This window comes from Apus apus, chromosome 2, assembly GCF_020740795.1.
Source record: "Apus apus isolate bApuApu2 chromosome 2, bApuApu2.pri.cur, whole genome shotgun sequence".
Taxonomy (NCBI): domain Eukaryota; kingdom Metazoa; phylum Chordata; class Aves; order Apodiformes; family Apodidae; genus Apus; species Apus apus.
In genome coordinates this window covers 31427908-31449325 of record NC_067283.1, presented here as the reverse complement: position 1 = coordinate 31449325, position 21418 = coordinate 31427908, and the positions used below count along the sequence as shown (strand labels likewise).

At 37.0% G+C, this 21418-nt stretch overlaps 1 protein-coding gene across 1 annotated transcript in view; it reads right to left on the bottom strand.

Annotated features, from left to right (window-relative positions):
* Positions 1-21418, bottom strand: part of HDAC9 (histone deacetylase 9) — a 286192-nt gene that overhangs the window by 28345 nt on the left and 236429 nt on the right. Inside the window, exon 22 of the mRNA XM_051609619.1 lies at positions 2211-2344. Coding sequence (XP_051465579.1) covers positions 2211-2344 — 134 coding nt within the window. The remainder of the gene's footprint in view (positions 1-2210; positions 2345-21418) is intronic.

The window sequence follows — 21418 nt, the reverse complement described above, 5'->3', positions numbered from 1 at the left end:
GTCCCTCATTAGTGTCTATTCTTTGGCAGCACCTTTACTTATTCTTTAAAGCAAAAAACAGCTTCGTATGGTAGTGCTGTTGACAGCACCTTCTCTGGAGTCTTTTTCTCTTCTTAGTGGCCACAGCATATTTTCTTTTTGAAATTCTGCCACACTAGGCCATTTAATGCATGTCTCTGGAGACAAAACTGTGAGTAACAGCACATGAGAATAATGCTTATTGCTTGAGACGTTTCAAGTTATTAATGATCATATTCATTTACAAGTGAATTTAAAAAATACAGTGTGGTTACATTATTACATTCTTCTGTCTTCTGAAATTTGTTTTGCTATATTTTGCAAACAAATAGACTCATAATTTATCTAATTTCCTGGTCTCTACTTACTCTAAAATAAAATGGAAGAAAGTCTCTACTTTGATACACTTATCCCCTTCCTTTTCCTCAGAATTGGCATTTTTTCTTGTATGATGGCTAGTCAGTGACTGCAGAAGTAGTAGTTGGGTGTGATGTAGTTTTAAAACAAAACAAGGCTGTTTTCATAAATGGGTAGCACCACCAAATGGTCATAACTGGATAGAAGGATCCAGGCATCTGCACAGAGGAAGACACATTGTATCATCACTACTGTGTCACTTGTATTAGTCCCAAAAGGGTAAAAATTTCAGAGAATGGATTTAGAAGGGTTATGAAAAGCAACTGGTGCCATAAGATACTATCACAGGGAAGAAGATAATAGAGAATGTTGATGAAAGTGCCCTGGAATGGCAGCTGATGAGGAAGACAATACTGCATTTACTAAGATTATCAAATGCCTCAAACTAGGTTTTGTAACCCATATTTCAGCACCTAAATAAAAGGACCAATATTGAGCTGAGCATCTATTTTAATAGTGCATGTCACCACACTCTCCTTATGGGATTTGTTGTAGCTGATAGTAGATAAAATCCTACAAAACCCCCCTTTTTTGTGTGTGTGTGTACATGTCTATGCCTTTACGTTTCTGAGAATATTTTTGGAAAATATATCACTTTATCCATTGCATGTGTAAGGTAAAAAATAATTAGCATAAAAATATTTTCCACAATGGGCCATAAAGTTTTTTAAAAAATAATAATTTAAAAAGATTTAGAAAACATTCAGCAAACATTTAGAAAATCCTTTTCTCTGACATCCATTACAAGACACGTTACTTCACATGTATGCACATAGGTATGATATCTTGAAGTGCAAGCAACCCATCAGACTAGCTTGTGATTTGGCACTAATACATTTGATTGGAGAGATTATATAGTTATTACCACCTCCCCTGGGGAAAAAACAGAACAAAACAAAACCAAAAAGGAACACACTGTACTTCATAACAAGATCTGTCAAAATTCATGATTTGTGGTAAAGGCTTTTGTCCATTCATAAGTTATTTTGTCTATGCCTTCAGCAAGCTTATATTCCTTCTCAACATATTCGTAGGAGAAAAGATATTTTCTAATGGACAACAAAACCAGTTTTCACTAATATGAATGCTTGTGTTTGTGTACATAAATAAGATGTCCTCATATTTTCTTAGTCTGATAGTCCACTCTCAAATGTTTTAGATAATTTATACACTATCTGATAAATCTTGTACACTCCAATGAAATTCCATACAGATCAACGTGAATCTTCATTTATAACTTTTTTTTTTTTTTTTTAACTCCTGGACACATTTTATTAACTTTTTTCAATTTCAAAAACCTCTGAAATATGTTCTTTCACATGCCAGATGAAGTGTCAAAAACACTGCAAAAAATGTGTCTTTGCAAGTATCCAGTTTCTAAGATTACCAGATACCTTGCAAAAGCCATTTTCTTTCCATGATAGCTGGCTGGAAGATTTGATACTGATAGATGATATTCACACCAATGACTGCCAATGATGTCAAGTCTGGTACGCAGCACAAGATCACCCAGAGTAATTTTGAGGTATTAAATCTTACTCAGAACTGGGAATAATTTAGGCAACCACTAAAGGTTTTATATAATTGTCTAATTTAGAGGCATTTATCCAAACCAGCCCATCTGAGGTTGGCTCATTTCTAATTGGTCAAATTGCATGGGTTTTATATCAAATGAAAAAAAAAGGACTAATGCTATTGTTATTAAAAGAAAATAAACTACAGGAATTTCAGCAAACTTGGATCATTCTCTCCACCTACTATGATTTATGTTTTACCTCATTTCCTAAAAGGGCATTTATACAGGCTTCAGATGCATCACAGATGGCAGTAAGGTCATGTCCTCCCTCCAGTGCCAGCACCACACGGCCATCCGCTAGCTTCAGCAATTGCTTGGTGAGGTGACCAAAACCTAGTGTTCAAATACAGTAGTAGAAATAATTAAAGCAGAATAGATATTACCAGCATGTTTCACATCTGCTGCATGAGAATGTAGAAAGCTCACGGATATTGCACAGGGAGCTTGGGATATATTTAGCTCAGTATCCTGTTTTTGACTGTGGCCCACACCAGATGCTTTGGAGTTAGGTATATGGAATCTTGTATGAGGCAGATGTGAGATAACGTCCTTTTTGCTCATCCTTAAGGGCTGGAGATAAGTTGAAACATGAGGTTGTTTCACTTCTTATCATCACTAACCATTATTATCCCAGATTCTCTTCCTATTTGCACATCAGTGTAACATACACTCATGTTATTTACAGATATTTGACATAACCCTGATCACTTATGGCATCAATCCAACAAATAATATTTGTAGTTAAACTATGATGCTATAATTAAAATTAGCTTTATTTTTTAAATTAAAATTCTATTTACAAATTGCTTCTTCCATTGTATTTGGGGTTTCAATGTAATGTACAACCACAGAGTGAAAAATAGTGGAAACATATGTTACTCCTAAGCTCTATTTTGAGGTGGATTTGGAGGCAGCACTATCAATTGGATAACTTATTTTGATACGAGGTTTTGGTATAAGCTGAAACTGTTAAGAACTTTCTAGATATTTCTGCCAGTGTTTTTCACTCTTGACAATGTTCTAACCAATTCTGCACCACAGGCAAAAATGATAGTACTTCATTTTGTTTGGTGATCTGCAACTACTCAAACACTATCACAAAGTTTTCATCATGTGATTTCATTTTTAGTGACAAGAAAGATTTCATGAAAAGTTTTTACTTTAGAAAGAAGGTTTTGGAGAGAAGTTTTGTGGTAATTTCAAGCAATAGGACAGCTATAGTTTTTGATTAATCTTCTTTAAGTGAATAGTGATCAGTAAAGCTTTGAAAACATTGAGTTAAATACCCTTCACATCTTGTTCTTTTCTACTTGGTCTGTTCTAGTTCCTCTACTGATGATCACTACTCATTCCAGTGCATTTCATAGCCTTAAAAAAGCATTTTAAAGGTACCTGCTATAGCTAGGGGCTCTACAAAGACAGGAAAATCAACATGTTTTTATTATGTTCCAGTGAAGAAGGTCACAATAATTTAAAAGTACAAAAAATACAAGCATATTTTCTAGAAGAACTTTCCAAAACACAAACTTAAGTCTTGATCTGCCAAGCAAGCAAATACACAATTAGTTCTGTTTACATCTTAGGACCTTGTTAAGCACGTGCCCAACTGTTTTTAGAATAGGGACTTTAATGATAACAGATTTGGTTTAGCTGTTCAGAAAAGAAAAAAAAAAAAAAAAAGATAGAGAAGAAAGCTAAAAAAATAGACTTATTTGCCACTTAATCTATAGACGATCACAGAACTCTCAGAGAAGTATTGCTTCCTTAAGCCACTCAATCTTCTGTACCCTCTAAGAATTGCAGGTTTGATTCTAGCAAAGTAACTATACTGTTGCTCAAATTACATACAGGGTTGAAAAACAAATAAAATCTTAAACTCTCATTTAAGCTCAACCTTTCCTTATGAAAAAAACCCCACAACCCAATCATCTCTACAAAAGACCAAATTTAGACAGGATAATAAAAGTGAAGGAAGGAGTGGAATGAGGATAACCTTTGATCTTTAGCCAATTTCTACTTACTTTTACCTACAGGATTTATTTCTGTCTGCATGTTACACGTAATCTTTAGATTCATAAGAGAGTGCCAGCAGCGTAAAGTAAGTTGTACATACAGCATTTAAAGGAAATGAAGAAGAATGAACAGGCACAGACTCCCCACATCCACAAAACTTACAACTCGCTCTTCAGGTCTGTGAGAAATCCAACAACACTTTTAAGACACCATTATCCTTTATGTTATGCAGCTTCTGTGAAGAAGGGAAAGCTCTACCATGTTTCCCCTGCACATTTTGAAAGAATTTCTATGACCGCAAATGTTGCTACAGCCACATTGTAATTTTCTGAGGTATGTGTGGCAATAAATGTAAAGACTCACTCAATGCCTTTTTCTTCTTTTAGGCAACTACACATAATGTAACTCCTAGACGTTGTTACAATGTTAGTTTGCCTGCTTCTTTTCCTAATGATTTTCTAGTATCAATGTTATAATAATCATCCCTGTCTGATTCAGGATCCATGCAATGAGCCATACAGAAAGCATCTTTCCCAACAGATTGTGGTAATAAGATAGTGTCATCAAATCAAATGAACATGATGGGGGCTTTTCCTCAGTGTTACTTCCCTGAGAAAGTAAAAGTGAATTGCTAGAGAGGGAGGAAATAACTTCAGGCAACAGCACCAACATCACCGGTGACCAAATGAGTTAAGGAAATTCTTAACAAAGAAACTTGGTTTCATGGTTTGGGACAAAAAAGGAACAGCCACATGGCTGCTCACTCAACTCCCCACACACACACACTCTGGGATGAGGAGGACAAAACTTATGGGTTGAGACAAAGGACAAGGAGGGTTCTTCACCGATTAAGGTCCCGGGCAAAACAGACTTAATTTGGGGAAAAAATAATAATTTAATTTCACGCTAATCAAACACACACAGGACACAGACACACACAAAGAGCAGGGCTTGCATATGTTACCCCACCCCTCCCTTCTTCCAGGGCCCAAATCACTTTGTTCACGGTTTCTCTCCCGCCTTCCCCCCAGCGGCACAGGGGGACAGGGGATGGGGTTTAGAGTCAGTTCACAGGCTGGTGGTTCCTGCTGCTCCTTCCTCCTCAGGAAGAAGGATTCCTTACGGTCCTTCCCTGCTTCCCCACGGGGTCCCTCCCATGGGAGAGAGTCCTCCACGAACCTCTCCTTCATGAGTCTGGAGCAAGCTGCTCCAGCCTGGGCTTCCCACAGAGTCATGGGTTCCTTCGGGAACAAACTCCCCTCGCACCGGGGTCTTCCAAAGCTACCTAATCACAGTCCACTGGCAGCACATCAGAGTTGGCTGGCCACGTTCACCCCTCCTGATGCCCCCAGGGAATGTTCCACCACGTTCCTCTGCGAGCACAGGGGGACAGGCTGCCATATCGCCATGGGTTGCAGGGAAACTTCTGCTAGGGCACCTTCTTCCCCTTCTTTCTCGCTAACCACCAGCATCACTCTCCTCCTCCAGCGCAGCTCTTCTCCCCCCAAGTGCCTCTCTGCTCAGGTGTTACAGCTGTTCTTTCTTATTTTAATGGCAGAGGCCCATCTATTGTCCCTCTAATGGCTCCTTGGCTGGGTTTGGAGCAGGGGGAGCTTCTCACCTTCTTGCCAGAGCCACCCCTGGAGCCCTTCACCCGCTACCAAAAACCCACCAAACCAGAACACTTGGATCTTGCGTCACTGCAGCAACCTAGGAAAGATAATAGCTTCCTCAAGGAAATCCCCTGGAGTGCAGAAGTAACAAAATGGAAAGAAAGGAATCCCAGTCAAGTAATAGTTTTAAGATGGGCTGTAGTTCATGCCAAATAATTAAGAAAAACAAGAAGAAAATAGTAACAAGCACCATGAAAAGAATCAGTCATCTGCCCTAATATAAGAAGAACAAACATGTATTTGGCAACCCACTGACCAAATCTAAGGTGAGAAAGGAGTCAGACAAGCATTCTGAATCCTCAGTTTTCCAACTCACATGAATTTCTAGAAATCATCAGCAGTTCTTGGCCCTTCTACTGTGTCTGCTGACAAAGGTGCCAGCTGAGATACTGGTGTTCAAAGTTTTTTTGTTTGGATTTGCCATATTCTAAAATTGTATGCTTTTGCAGTGGCACGTAACAGTTATAGATTAGTGGCATTTCATAAAAACTGGAAAAGTTCAATTATAAAATGTAAAGTCATGTAAAAATATCAGTGCTTGATTTTCAGTCCAGCCTGAAATAAGCATTGCTTCTTTGAGGCTGCAGGTGCCTTTGGGCCATTTAGAATATTAGTGCCTGACTCAATGACAGACATCTGTTAATTAGGGCTTGAAGTGGCCCTTTCAGTATCCACAGCTATTTATTTCCATAAACGTGAGTAAGAATGTCACATATTAATAATAATAAAAACAATATTTAAAATTTCAGTCAATACGTGAGAAAAGATGATACATACAGGGTATTTCTCAATCTTTTTGTAAATGTGCTCAATTAATTTGTTCTTCAGAAAAGTAGCAGAGTTTTTTTAAAATTACACTCATGCAGTGTGCCAGGAAATTATGAGCATGATTTTGTGCCAACTATAATTTTAATAATTTCTGTAATTTAAATATAAAAAGTACCTGTTTCCTGCACAGATCCAGTGTTAGAAATTCAGGGTAGAACTTGCAAAAGCAATTAACACTCATTTGCTATGATCCTATTAAAGACTATGGTAAACCTTCAATTTACACAAGAAACAAAACTAAAACACTGCTAGGTAGTTCTGAAAATACTGCTTACCAACTGGTTTACATTTTCCTGACAAAACACCTGTGAGTGCACAATTGTACATCTAAGCAAAAGAGATTAAACCATTATAAACAATGTTATGTCTTGGAGAAACACAGTATATGAGCTGTTATCTGCTGGTATCTGCTGACCTTTGAAGTAAAATTATAAACTTTTGAAATAACAACATAGCAATGTATTTTTTATTGATATCCCTCTTCTCCTCCAGTACTAGAGGAGATGCAATATGGAGCTCTACGTAAGAAAATATTCTATTGTGGGAAGGCAGAGAGAGAGAACATGAATACTGTATTATACTCCTGAGCAAGCTGCCAGGCTGTTAGTGCAGGACAGTGTGCTGATCAATTGAATCACCATGTAAGCTTTTGGTGGATTCATCTCCCAGTATAACACTAAGAAATTTTTTTTAAAATTTTTTTAATTTTTTTTTTTTGTAACAAATGAGCTCCCCATGTGCTCCTTCTGCTTCTGCCAAACAGCAAGGAATGATATAGGTGAAGATTTTGCCTCATTTGACCAAAGTTGCTGGAGGAACTATACTCTACCTGGACTTAAAGAAAATGAAGAAAATGTTAAACCTTATAAAAAGTGAACCCAGGGTTATTTTAGTTTTGTATTTTTGTTTTTGAGTTGTCCTTAGTCTGACAACCTGAAATGGAAAGTGGCAGAGAGTGGGTAAACCAGCTCTTATCCTGGTCAGTTCCTCTCCAACAGACTCATCACACAACTGTGTTGTACACTACAGCTAGCAGTAAAGATAACAAGTCAGAATTTGTATGTACAGCCTCGCATTCTGAGACACAAACATTACAGAATGAAGACAACATGTGAATGTTATTCTTTTCACATCCTTTCCTCAGCAGACAGGGAAAGGAACCATATGGACAGGCTACACCCAGCCTGCACCGCATCACTCCTTGGTTGCATAAACAGTCATATATGCAACACAATTTACTCTCCAGCAAATGTGCAAACGCCCACTTAGTGGGGACTAAACCTGCTTCAGCAGAAGACAAGCCCCTTCCCTCTCCCCCACTGTGCATAAGGAGACCAGATGTCTCCTGCACAGTCTTTTTTTGGGTGACAGGAGGCTGAGGAGAGTAGAGTTGTGGTGCTGGCCCTTGCTCTGAGGAGGTGGCTGGTGGAGGAACAAGGACGACACATTAACAGACATAAGGCTTGTGAAGGTTTGGAGTTATGGAGGAAGCCTCAGTTTTCTCAGCCTCAGCAGTGGGGCCCCAAGAGCTCTTTCAGCTTAAGCATCTTAAAAGCTATGATCAGACTCTAAATTACAGGCAGAATTCTGGTGAGCTTCTCTGGCTACTCAGCAGGCTGGAGAGGAATACACGCAGAACACAAAAACTCCACAGTCTCTGTCCTGGACCTCCAAGCATGTATTTAACTATTATTTAACATTTAATCATGTCACTGCACTCTAATTTACTTGAGAATGTGTTTTCCTCTCATTAAAACTGTTGTGATGATCACTGCCAAAAGTCTACCCACCAGTGTTCTATGCTCCTTCCCTGTGGTTATTTCGTGACTATTTGATTAATTTTCATTGATATTCTTCCAACAATAGCATCTAAAATTAACTAGGACACTTTTTACATAACTTACTGAGTCACCAAGCTACATGTCCTAAATAAATATCTTCATACAGGAGTCAAATGATAATTTACCCTTCCAGCACTGGCAGGAGCTAGAAGATTTTACAAAGCTTGTGTTCTTTGATAAGAAAAACACATTTTCTTCTCAGGTCTTAATTCAGAACCTTTTATTCAATCAAAACTTCATTTGGATTAAGTCAGAGGTTTGACTCAGTTGGGAGGATGTGGCCCTGAGTGAGGAGGAAAGGGAGATTTTAATGCCAAATACACTTTTATGAAAAACTTTTTTCAAATGGCTGAAATTATGAATGTTAGTGCTGAGGTACCTGAATTTAAATGGTAGAGATCTGGCCTCCAGGCATTAGTTGCTAATTTCTTGCTTCTAATACCAAAGAAGGAAGCTCAGTAACACTTCAAATTACATGTTTCAAGCAGGCATTTAATTTAGATTAAATTAGACAGTAATCGTATGTTAAATAAATACCAATGGTCTCAGGAACACATTTTTTATGGATTAACAATTTATGTAATAGATGTTTTTATTTCATGCCTGTTAGTTCTACTGTAATATGTTTTTCACAATTAGCTGCTCTTTAGCTGCTACACTGAACATAACTTATTAAATGTCTATTAAGTACATACTCAAGGATACATTGGATATCTCTTTGAAAGCCAAATCATGTAAACTTATTTAACTACAGGAAAAGGCCATCTTGACAGTGCTCAAAAAGGTGGTCTGGGCATCTTCAACTCTCTTGAGATATATAGGTATCCAAGTGTGTCACACAGTCCATTGCATTTGCTTAGTCCTCCCGGAAGGAACGTGTACGCCTCCACCACAAAATAGCAGCATTGACCACCTGAACAGAAGGTTCCTCAGAGAAAACATATGGAAGAAGACGACTCTCTGAAACTCTTCTCACAACTAATTCATAATTAAAAGTAAGTAAATAAATAAATAAACAGAAAACAAAACCCAAAACAAAACCTCACTATCAAACAAATGAAAGGGATTTATTTTTGTATTCTCTGTTATCAAGTAGTAGGGATTCTGCACCTTCAGGAAAGGTATTAGCAAGTCCATGTAGAAACCCTTTGATATTCCCAAAACTGGCTGTATGCTTTTAGCCCTGTTCTTACCAGTTATTTGCTCAGTATCTTCCTTCCTTCCTGGTTTCCTCGCAATTTCTTCATCTCTACCCTACTCTGCCTGGTCCAACTAATAATTTTTCCACTGTCCTGCCATCCTCTCCCTTTTTTTTCAGTTTACTTCCTACTTATTAAATCCTCTCCCAAGTAAACTGGCCAGAAAGCAAGATTAACCATTCCACAGAGTTCTTCAAGGCTTTCTTCAGGATTTTTTTTTTCTGCACCAGAAAGCAGAAGCCAAGAGGGCAAATGTAGAACTGAAACAGCGATGTGGCATTGCAGAAACTTGCATTCAGATATCTCTGTTGCTTCATCTGGGTGGTGAGGGGATTCTCCACAGACTTTAAGGGACAGGGAGGCTTTTTTTTTGCTTTTTTTTTTGCTTTATTTTTTTTTTTCCTGGAGAGTAAAAATCCCTCTAAAGGGATTTCATGGGGATAGTCAAATCAGATGGAAAATTATCTGCTGAAAATCTGTCCCACATATTGTGAAAACTGCCAAGCTGACAGTGTTATCTTGATACTATTATCATGATAACTTCTTCCAAATCTGATCAAGTTGCCTGATTTAAACTGATATAAAATATATGTATCTGATGTTACAAACTACAGATTATTATACCTCCAAATACGAGTCCAGAATCAGTAAGGGGTTGGCTAGAAAACAAGACATCTGATAAAAAAAAATAATTCCAAGTATGAGGAATTTGTTTCTAATCCATGCTGGAATGAAAATCAGATACTACTATTGACTATCCAAATAAATCAGTAAGCTTGATTAAGTTTGGAAAAGTTTATTATAATGCTACTGCCTATAAAATCAACTTGACACATTTTTAAAATATGTGGGACAAAGTTTATGCTGTTATAAATGAGTATAGCTGAAATGTGGGCACTGAGTTATAACTGAAAACAATCTGATGGGAACATCTAGCCTTATTTCTTTTTTTAACTGATGAAAAGCCAAGTCAGTTAATTTTGAATTGACCCAAGAGACTAACACAAAGGATCTGATTCAAAGCCCATCACTCAGAAGCTGAGAACTGACTGCCATTTTTTGAAGATGGTCTACAAAAATTCTGCCAAGAAAAGCAGCATGGACTAACTGATCTTTCCAACATATACAATTTCTCAAAGTCTACAAATTAAGGCTCTCACTTTATTTGCAGTCATTTATTGACCCTGCCACGTCAACATATCACATTAAATTAAGTACTAGTTCCTTAGCTAGCCTATATCCTTAATCAGAATATACCATTATCTAAAGACCTGGCCTCCAGATGTGAGTCATTCATCATTCCAAGACTGGTGACATAGATACAATAAGCATATCAGAGATGGGTTCTTGTAGGTGGATAAAATAGAAGTAAATACTCTGTTTCCTGACTAATTTGGCATCAAGTCTCCTGATGAACTCAGTATTAGTATCAGAGGTCTACTGCCCCTCAAGGTTTGGATCATGTTGTTTAATAAACATCATTTTATAATATCAGGAGGGAATAAGACAGTGCATTTCTAAGGGATTACTGTACATCTCAAGTAGTTACTCACTTTCCCTCTGGCCTTGTGCCTGTTCACCCCACCTGGCATATGCTATAATCTCCCAGAAATGCACTGCCTGTCACCACTTATTGAAAAGGTAATGTGTAAAACTTACTAAAGGAAATGGTATTGAAACTAGGTTTGGGGTCTGACTCCTTAGTCTTCTGATTAATTGTGATTTCCACATAAAATACATTGAGCAACTTTGTATTATGCTGCTCTATTACAAAAATGTGTAAGAATTAAGGACGTAATTTCAACCTGTACAACAGCCCCTTTGTCCCATTTCATACTATTAAAAGGACACACAGATGCCTTGAAATGGTGAGTAAAACCCCACAGAGTAAAAGAAACTACAGCTACCTTGAGAATCACATAGGTGGCTCTATCCAGCTTTCTTCCTGGATGGAGAAGTCATGTCAGAAACTTGTCACTCGTGTTATTACACAGAAGAATTTGCAAGAGCCTTAACCTGCTGGGAGCGCAAGAAAAGTTGGCAGGGAATTGCATGGGCCTCAGTGAAGGCAGGACTGATGCCACTTCTTTCTGATGCACAGTAGGTAGAAATATGTAGAATGTTTTCTTTTGCTGTTGCCTAGATGAAATATATTCACAATTCTCATCACAGTTACATACAATTTTTAAAGAATAAGGGTAAATACATTCCTTTTTTTGTTGTTGTTGTTCTTAATTTTGTAGACATTAGGGTCAGGTTCAGTTGCTGGGAGAATGAGAGGGCTTCATGTACAATACAACTTGTGATCCGAAGCGAGTTAATTGGAAAAGAAGTGGCCTCTGTGTCTCCAGAAATTCTTCCCACTGGAAACACATATAAGAATGAAATATTTTCTTAGAATATTGAATATTTCAGCCCTGTCTTTTCAGTCTTCTGACACGCAGTTCTCAGAAAGAGCCCTTCTGTGAGCTGCTGCAGCCAGTGACCCACTAATTAGCACTTGAGAACTAGTGCTCCAGAAACTCTCATGGAATTCTTTACTCAGTGGTTTTCTACCTTTTCTTAAAGAAACTTAAAACAGTGAAATAAGCATGCAGATGCACCATAACAGGGCTTGGGTGAAAATTGCCTTCAGATGGCTGAGCAGGCATGGAGCACTAGTTTCTGGATTTTCTCAGTGAGGAGCAGAGTTCCTCAGGAATTACCTGATTCTGCAGGTTCCGTAAGTAAGCAAATAACCACTGTGTCTCCTGTTACCATACCATGACAGAAATATTAAGAGAAGCTGGCAAACCTAAAATAACTGGTAATCTTCACTGAACAATTGAAACATCAAGACAAACAATGACATCTCTGTGCTACACTCAGACCTAAATCCAGCTAACTAGTGTCAAGGTAATTTGAGGACTCCAGATGTTGTTGCAGCTGCAATACTGCAGTCATCTTAGTCATCCTTAAAAGTGGGAAGTTCATAACAGGGCAAAAATAATTCACTCTTTCTTAAGATACTGTTTCTTGTGCAATATAAGCAATTTCTTCTTCAAGGAAGAACAGTGCATTTGCTTTTCTAAATGGAGACACCAAAAATCTACTACCACAATAGCTACTGTAACTCCCTCAAGAGTTTAAACACGTAAAATAACCTGCTGTTTGAGATCAAAATTCCCTAGTGGCTCCAGAAACATAGCAAACAACGTGTACCAAACTGCAGCATGAGGACTGCATTTATTCTTCCTTCTGACAAAGCTGAAGTACCACAGCAGCTGTAAATTTGAACCAAAATTATTGTCTCTCTTTCAGGTGATGTGTGACTTCATCTCAAGTTGATGAACACTGGCATACACCTAGCCCAAACTGGAACAGCTCAAAGATGACCTGGAAATCTTTTTTAAAAAGATCACCACAAAAAGCTTTCATTTTATTTTCCTCATAACAATTGTTATGAGGAACACATCAAACAGTAAATCTTCGTATTTTATTATAACACTTTCAAGGGCAGAGTGCTCAGATCTGAGCAGAAAACAGGTCTGAGGACAAGTGTTTGAAAGTAAGTAAAGAAAACAGTAATTTCCAAACTGAAGATGATTTTTGGTGGTGGTAGTATTACTAAAACACATCTCTTTGTTGCTCAAATCTACACAAATCAGAGCAAGAGACTTTGATGCTGCCTGCTCAAGAGGTGTGAAATTGAACCTGTGCAGTCAGCAGGGCTGATATTGGTGTGAGTGAGTAGGTGTGTGGTTGCATGCAGAGAAGGTTGTAAAAAATGAGGTTTTTTTCCAACCTATCCTGTTTCAGTTGCCCAAGAAATAGGCAGGAGCAGTTCTTGTGACCCCTTCAAACTAGAATGTTTTTGCTACTTATACATACTGTACTGGGTCATCCTGTATTCTCAGTGGATATGGAAATGCTCAAGAGAAATTGGTTTCAACATGACTATTATCTGCTCTATAATTCTATAGAATTCTACCAATTCTATCACTGAATTTCTGGCTGTGTTTTTTCATGTCCTGTTGTAATGCATAAGTGACCCACTAGCTGATGATACAAGTTGGACAATTAGAAAAACAAAACCAGATTTATTTAATCTGAAATTCAGATTTAAAAAAAAATTGTATCAATGACTTTTAACACGAGAGCTCGTGGTGATGAAGCTTGCTTTTCATTATAGAAAAGAGGATAACAGAAAGAGCCTGATACACAAAAGAAAGGCAGTGGAACACTTATTTCCTCTACTTTTTTAGGCAGAAACTTTGAAGTTAGCATTTATTGCTGTTTTCTAGTTAGAATCTGAACTTGGCCCTTTCAATACTGAGAAAAGCAAAGGTCCAGAATAGTAGATGTTCATTTAATTAACAACTCTGTCTTAAAGAATACGCAAGAGGGGTTCGTTGTGCAAGTGATCATAAATCTCACTCAGCCTATCTCCAGAGCAATTGACCTTACAACCCAAGTAATGTTCCTTTGTGCACAGTTTTTATATGCAATTTCTAGATTTACTGTTTCAAAGAAAGAGTATATGAACAATTTCAGCTGAGCCTAAAGTGAGCGACTCATTCATCCTACTTCCGGATGAAAGTTCGTGCCAAACTGAAAAACTTATTCTGGAAAGAATCTTTATTTAGGCTAATTTCAGTGGATCTTGATTCAAATTTTTAATCTATTTATTTTCACATGCTGGTGATACCTTAATTAGAAATGAAATAAGGAGAAGAGAAATGACAAATTTTAGCAGTTCATTGGACAGTAGAGAATATAATAGAAAAAAGTAGTGACACTTTATAAGCCCGAGAGCATTCCCTTGTCAGTCAACAAAGGACTACTACAAACAAAAAATTATGAGGACTTCTCCAAGAAAAAAGCAGAAAAGTAAACATAGACAATATAAATGTAAATTCTACTTGCTCCCACCCTAACTATGCAGCATCTTAAAGTCTTGATATTTCTTTTTGCTATAAACAAAATTTCAGACCACATTTAAGAAGTTCAGTATGCAAAGCACACGTAACACTTCCATACGTGTGTTCTAGGTGACATTTATACGGAAACTGTGACAAACCCTTTCCTAGATTAAACATCACAAAGCCTTTATTAGAAAATTTACCAAAAATGAAAATGTGTTATCTGTATCAGTAGTCTGCATTAAAATCTCACAGTAACTGGCTACAGGATGAATCTTGGCAAACTCTGAAGTCCATATGTGGGAGAAGCAACTTTAGCACTTAGTGAATATCCAGAAATCTGCAGTTAACTCTGACAGGCTTTTTGGGTTAGCAACTTCTGGAGAGCTCTGGTACTCTTGAGGCAGGCTCTGGAGGTTCCACTGACCATCTATAGGATCTGTGCTTTCAATTATGACATGAAGATTGGGGCAGTCCAGAATATCTCAAACTCACTGGGTTATCCCTGTATTGTATGAAGTATGGCCACTATTTTATACATTATTGATTGAAATAATAATTACAAATAAATAATCCAGATAGTGTAGCCCTGTTTGATCTTCATAATACTGTTTCTAGATATATGTTAGCACTTGCCAAATGTTTTGTTCATCTTAGAGGCTCCCTGCACACTGCACACTTTGACATCCTAACCTTAATTATCCACTTCTTATTAGTGCTCATAAAATGACATGCTATAGTATCTGCTCTCTTAATTTGTAGTTGAAACTTTGAATACAACAGAATAGGGATTCATTTTGATAAAGTGGTAACTAGTAAATAACCTTGATCATACAAATATCCAGGAATTTTGCAAAGAAATACAACTCCTCAGACTTCAATGAGAACATAAATTACAGTCTGTGACTATTTCTTAATAGGAAATAAGAAAGGAACACAAGCAGGGGTGAAATTAATGAGTTTTTAAAGTCAAAGAAGAAAAAGGACAGCATTTGTACTCCTGTTTGCCTGGGCCACTTGCCCTTTTTGCAACCTGACAAAACAAATGAGTCAATACAAATCAGGACAACTCAGTAGAAGAACAGCAAATGGCCATTGTTAAAGTAAAGGCCAGAGAAAAGGGATGCCACAAGGCCTCAGTCCTGCAATTTATTTTTTTTTTGCAAGCAGATTTAACTGGTGTATTGTGGCCAGACACCTTTAGAGTCAGTCATGACATTTCACTCAGAGAGAGAAAAGAGCAAGATCATGCCCAAAGAAAATTAAGTGAAATGGAATAATGACTTGACCTTTTACAGTTCGTATTTTGAAAAGAAAGTAGCAGAAAACTTGCACAAACTGTTTTTCATGAGAATCTGTCCACTTTTAAAAATACTTTTATGTGATAAACTAAGAATGTTTTTCTTTCCTTCACAGACATACTGCCTTGTTTTCATTGATTTATCCTGACTATCAAGGAGCTTTCCAGAAAACAGTGAATAAGCTGAGAATGTATACAGTCCATATTCACTATCAGACAAATCACTGTGAAGTTTTATTTTCCCCCTTGCCTGTCTGACAAAACTGCAAGACAGCCAAATACAGGTGTTCAGATATATTCAGACAACACTCTTTTTTCTTTCTCTCTTTTTAATATAATATTTTGTCATTTACTCTGTTGAAAACATTATGGTTGGTAAAGTAAGATCAAGCAATAATTCTATTTTTTTAAAGCCTTTAAAGCAATTTTTTGAGAAATATGGGAGTTTAGACAGCACATTTATTTAGTTTTAATTTTTGTGCTGTCATACATCAGCACTGAAGTCCTGATTTAGAACACATGCAGCTTGCCTTTGAAGTTTTGGCTGTTTTTTAACAATGGCAAAAGAAGATACAAAGAAATTAAACAGCACCAAAAATCATAAAACAGGGCTTTTGTGCTCTTGATTTATATATTTTTTTATGTTTGCTTAAAAAAAAAAAAAAAGTTTTATTCCCAATAATCTTTCATGGGAAGCTTTGCTCTGACATACCTTTATTCATCCAAGCATTTTCTTCTATGTTGACCTTTCTTTTCCCCTTCCTATCCTCCCAAGTCTCTGAACAGTGCTTTCTAATATTCCTATTCAGTAGCAAAATGAGTTTATTTGAATTCTTCCGAAAACTGGAAAAGTAAAAAATTTGCAGTGGTATGTTAAGCTGATCTTTTTGGATGAAAGCAATAAATATTCCAAGTAAATAGGACCTTCACATGAACCAGATTTTTGCTGCTAGTGCTTGCTGGACTCCCCTTTTTGGTTGTGCATGTACAGTGCTATATGTGGTCCTTTTGGTCAAGTTACACAACACTGGCATGTTCCAAAGAAGGGCATGAAAGCTGATAGTTGCCATTGTTAATTTTTGTCCAATGTGTTGTAATGAATATAAGCCAATGCCACATTTATTTGTTCTGTGGCCAGCTTTTTCCTGTTATTCTCTCTCTCTTTCAGCTCAAGGACTAAATTGTTGAAACAACAACAAAACCACCACAACTGGCTTTATAGTTTTTCTCCTCCTTAGAGACTTCCATTCCCTGGAAAATTTTAGTGCATGCTCGCATCATCTAAAGGTACCAACACCATGTGCTGCCAAGACCAGACTATCTTCAAAACATATTGAAAATAATTTCTAGACAGGCCAAGTCCTGAAAGTGTCCAGATGTTTGAAGCAGAACATTAAAAACCCCATAATTCTTAATTGTCAGCCCAAATATGTATGTGTACAGTACCAGTGTGTATGTGTAGAAGGATATCTGCAGGGCATTTATGATAGCTGAGGGAGTTGGAGAAGCAGGGCCTGACAAGGGAGCTGGACTTTGAGGCATTGCAGGTAGGTTAACAGCTGCTTATTGGGAATTTACTGGGGACCTCCTCACTCACTGTATCCCTTCCCTTACTTTCGCCATCTCATATCCATTTCCTTCATCTCTGGACCCCTTCTAAAATACGTCTTACTCTTAACAGTGAATGATAGCTGCATCTGAGGAGAAAGTTCTTTTTTATTCCAGCTCATTCATGGCTTAGTGCAAAACAACAGAACCAACAGAATCTCCTATCACCAGCATTGACACCTGGATTTATGTCAAGAATAGTTTTTCCCAGTGAAGTGTAGTTGTAAGATAATTGCAAAGACACCTTTGAGTCCCACAATACTTCTCTTAAAATCCATATGAACAACTTGCATAGAGTTTTGACTGAACATAGAAGGTTCTGCAGTTTATTTTATTTTTATGGAATTTAACTCTCTTAGTGACTCAGTCTGTGTTAACAGAAAATTTGTTTATGATTTCATTAATGTTCATACTTTGCCTATGACCTTTCTACATCCTGAGGCAAGTACTGTCAGATGTGAAAAAAAACATTAATTTTAACATTCAGCAGGATTCTTCTCCCCTACATTAAGGAAAAGTTAGCTGACTTGCCTCTGCTGCTCCTCCAAACTATTTATTACTCAGTGGGGAGAGAGGGTTCTCCCCAGGAAAATCTGTTGCACTTATTTGCAGAAAGGGTGAAGCTCTCTTTGGAATTAAACACTTCTCTACATTGACTGTCACAGGCAAACCTGGTCTTATTAAGGTGAATAATATCCAGAAAACCAAACGAAGAGGGGAAACTCACCTGTGGCTCTGAAAGACTAATTGGCATCAAGGCAGGTAAAACTTGTTTTCATCTACCAAGGTCGCATTTTGGCATTGTGAACACAGTAGCTTCAGTGAGAAGCTTATCAGGTAAATATTAAATTAGAGATGAATGCATTTAGATGAAGTAGACTATATTTTTTGTTATTAAGTCTATAAAAATTACTCTGGCTAGAGATTTTGTAGGTTACAGAGCCCTGTTTGCAAACTATTCTTTTTAACTAAGAAAGTTATAATACCAATATTATAACACATGTTAGTATATTAATTAGTTACTAGGAAATTTTTTCTAAAGTATTTTTTATATAGTAATACTTTCTAATAGATTTATAATAATAATTCAGATCTCCAGCTAGCAGGGGTATCTTTATACAGAAATTGTGGAAATTTTGTAGAAATTATGGTTTGTTTTAGTTGTAACACGGAAGAAGTCATATTAGCATGTGGTACTAATATCCTTTTTACCTTTAAATCCTATTCATCTATTAATACCATGTCAAATATTTCCAGATTCATAAACTTTGAAAATAATTATATGCAGACAGAGGATTTCTAGGCCAAATTGTTTCCATTACTCCCAGTAATGATGCCTCAGACTACACTTCTTCTGAGTCAAAATATTTGTTATCCTATCAGCCCACTTTGCACCTTGCTTTCTTTGGCTAAGACATAGATCATCAGCTGTTTTAAGTTCTGCTCAGTACTTAGCTCATTCTCCCTTAACACATTTTTATTCCCCTCTCCTTTTACCTTAAATATACTGGCACCTCTCTGCTAAGAACGTGATAAAAACTTGGTAACTGGTATGCATTTACCCAGGTGGCTTTTAGCTATCCCAGAAAAAAAGGAATTTGGCCATTTGTCCAGGTGTTTTAGTAGTTAAGCCACCCGGTCAAGAAAATGGCTCCAGCTCAGATGTCTGACATCCAGGCTCACCATCCTCACACCTGGGATTTTCCAGGCTGAAACACAGGAAAATGTCCTCCATCATGAATTAATTTGCTGCTCTCAGGTCCTTTCCTTCATGTTAGCAGTTGACATATCTCTAAATAATAAATATCTATAAATATCTATATTGCTTCAGAAAGGAGACTTTGAAAGAGGGGAATGATTGCTTACTTTAGAGAGATAAATCAAAGCAAATTAAAATTGAAACTCCAGGGACATGCTCCAAGAGCAAAGTCTGCACAGATTAGTCTCTCAAAGGTAGCAAGTGGCACAAGCCATTCATCTGAAGATAACACAGAAGATGCAGTTCAGTAACATAGAGATATAATTATAATAAATTCGACAGGACATATCCCTGTAGTAGTGAGAGGCCTTTTCTCTGAACTTTTTTGATTGTATGCTATTTATGATGGTCTTCTGAAGCAGTCTACTAATTGTGCACTAGTTCTCTTAAAAGCTAAGGAAACAATCAGAGGAAACCAATATATTTCCTGAATACACTGTCTTCCACTAAAGTTTTAATAAAATACTAAAACCACCCAGGTGCTTGGCTAGGATGGTACTATGCAAGGCACTAAATTAGGTAGCTGGGTCATGATGACTAGAAGGATGGGCAGATTTTGAAGAAAAAAGCAGGTTATTTAGGACATCATTTTTAACATTTGGTTTATGATACTCTAATTGTCGGTAGGCAGTCAAAGCCAAAAGACTGCTCTTTTCTTTCAGATGAAATACATCCAGAACAGTGCTGACTAATTACTCAGTCAAATAACTTGGTTTCTGCTAGAAGTATATGTCCTACCTTGGAACAGAAGACTTTTTCCACTTTCTCTCTGAAAATTACCAGGTTTAGGTCTGACAAGTTCTGATGGTCAGTGTACACGGTGATAGAGGTGCATGAGTAAAGTGCTTATGTTACAGGTATCTTTGTTATAGGATGAGCAGTTCCATTAAAATCAGTTATAAAATTTTCTTGGGATGTAATTAAACATAACAAAAAATCAGACCGATCATCTGTAAGTGTTTCTGACAATTTCATGCAAAAAAATTAAAAAATAAAATAGAAGTAATTTTCTTACTTTTCCTTTTTTTTTTTTTTTTTTTTTTTTTTAACCATGAAGTGCAGATTGCAATAAGGAAACTCTTATTTGGTCTGAATGGAAGACTCTCTTCTTTTTTTGTGTTCTAAGATGTCTTCTTTCTTCTCCCCTCCCCTCTCCTCACCCTCCCTTTCCCCTCTCCTCTCCTCTCCTCTCCTTTCCTCTCTTTATCTCTCCAGTTCCCAACTTTACTATAGGTGTGATAAAGTACTAGATTAGATCTGGCAGATTCCATTTCCCAATTTTTTGGAAAGCACCACTTAAAAACTTCTCTTCATTAGGTGCCACTGGGAGTCCAGGACCTCATAATTAATCAGAGAATTCAGTAGCTTCATCTCCATGTGATGCCTCAAGTTCAAAGCAGACAAAATCATCCTGTTTGGTGTTTTGTTTCATACAAGCTATTAAATAGCACAGACCCACTTAAGTGTTTTTAAAAGTAATCATCTTTATTTCCTACCAGTAATCTATAAGATACTAAAAAACTGTGCCAGTTTAGATAATTTTCAAATTTGTAATGTGATTTGGAAAAAAACTCCAGTGATTCTTAACGAAGTGGAAGGACTGAAACTGGTGGATCCAAAGATTTTAGATCTACTAATTTTTCCCATATCCCTCAAAGATCTTAGCTTAGTAATTCTGTTCAACTTTTGTGACCTTAATGTTTTTCCTCAAAAGGCATGCTGGGAAATTCCCAGAGGTGCACACTGTGTGTGGGAATGTACATACCCAAAAAGGGTCAAAAGAAAAAAATTACATGGTTCAGAACATATGCACTGTCTTCGTGTATATACTACAAAGCTACAGTTGATGCAGTTGGCACCACTAGAAAAATAAAGTTTTGTCCACAAGGTCATATAAACATTGCAATTTTTTGATAACTCCTTTGATGTAACATAATCGTTAATTAAATTACAAGTTTTGAAATAACATCTTAACACTTGATCAATAGATATTCCCTACTGTTTTTCCCAGGACTTGATGAAGATTTAAGAGGTTTGCTTACTCAAATGTTTGGGTATATGAAAAATTTCTTTTAACCTGCTTATGGTGGGTTCTGAAGTTTCAACAATACCAGGTTGCACTTTACCACTTTTATTGGTGTACTAAGACATTTTGAAACACTGGACATAAATATGCAGCTATTTAAAAGCTGCTTATGCAAAATTTCTTGAAATTTCTGGTAAATCTGTTAGTACATGGAGCAGTCATATTCAAACATGATTTTACTGGAAAGCTGTTCCTCCAA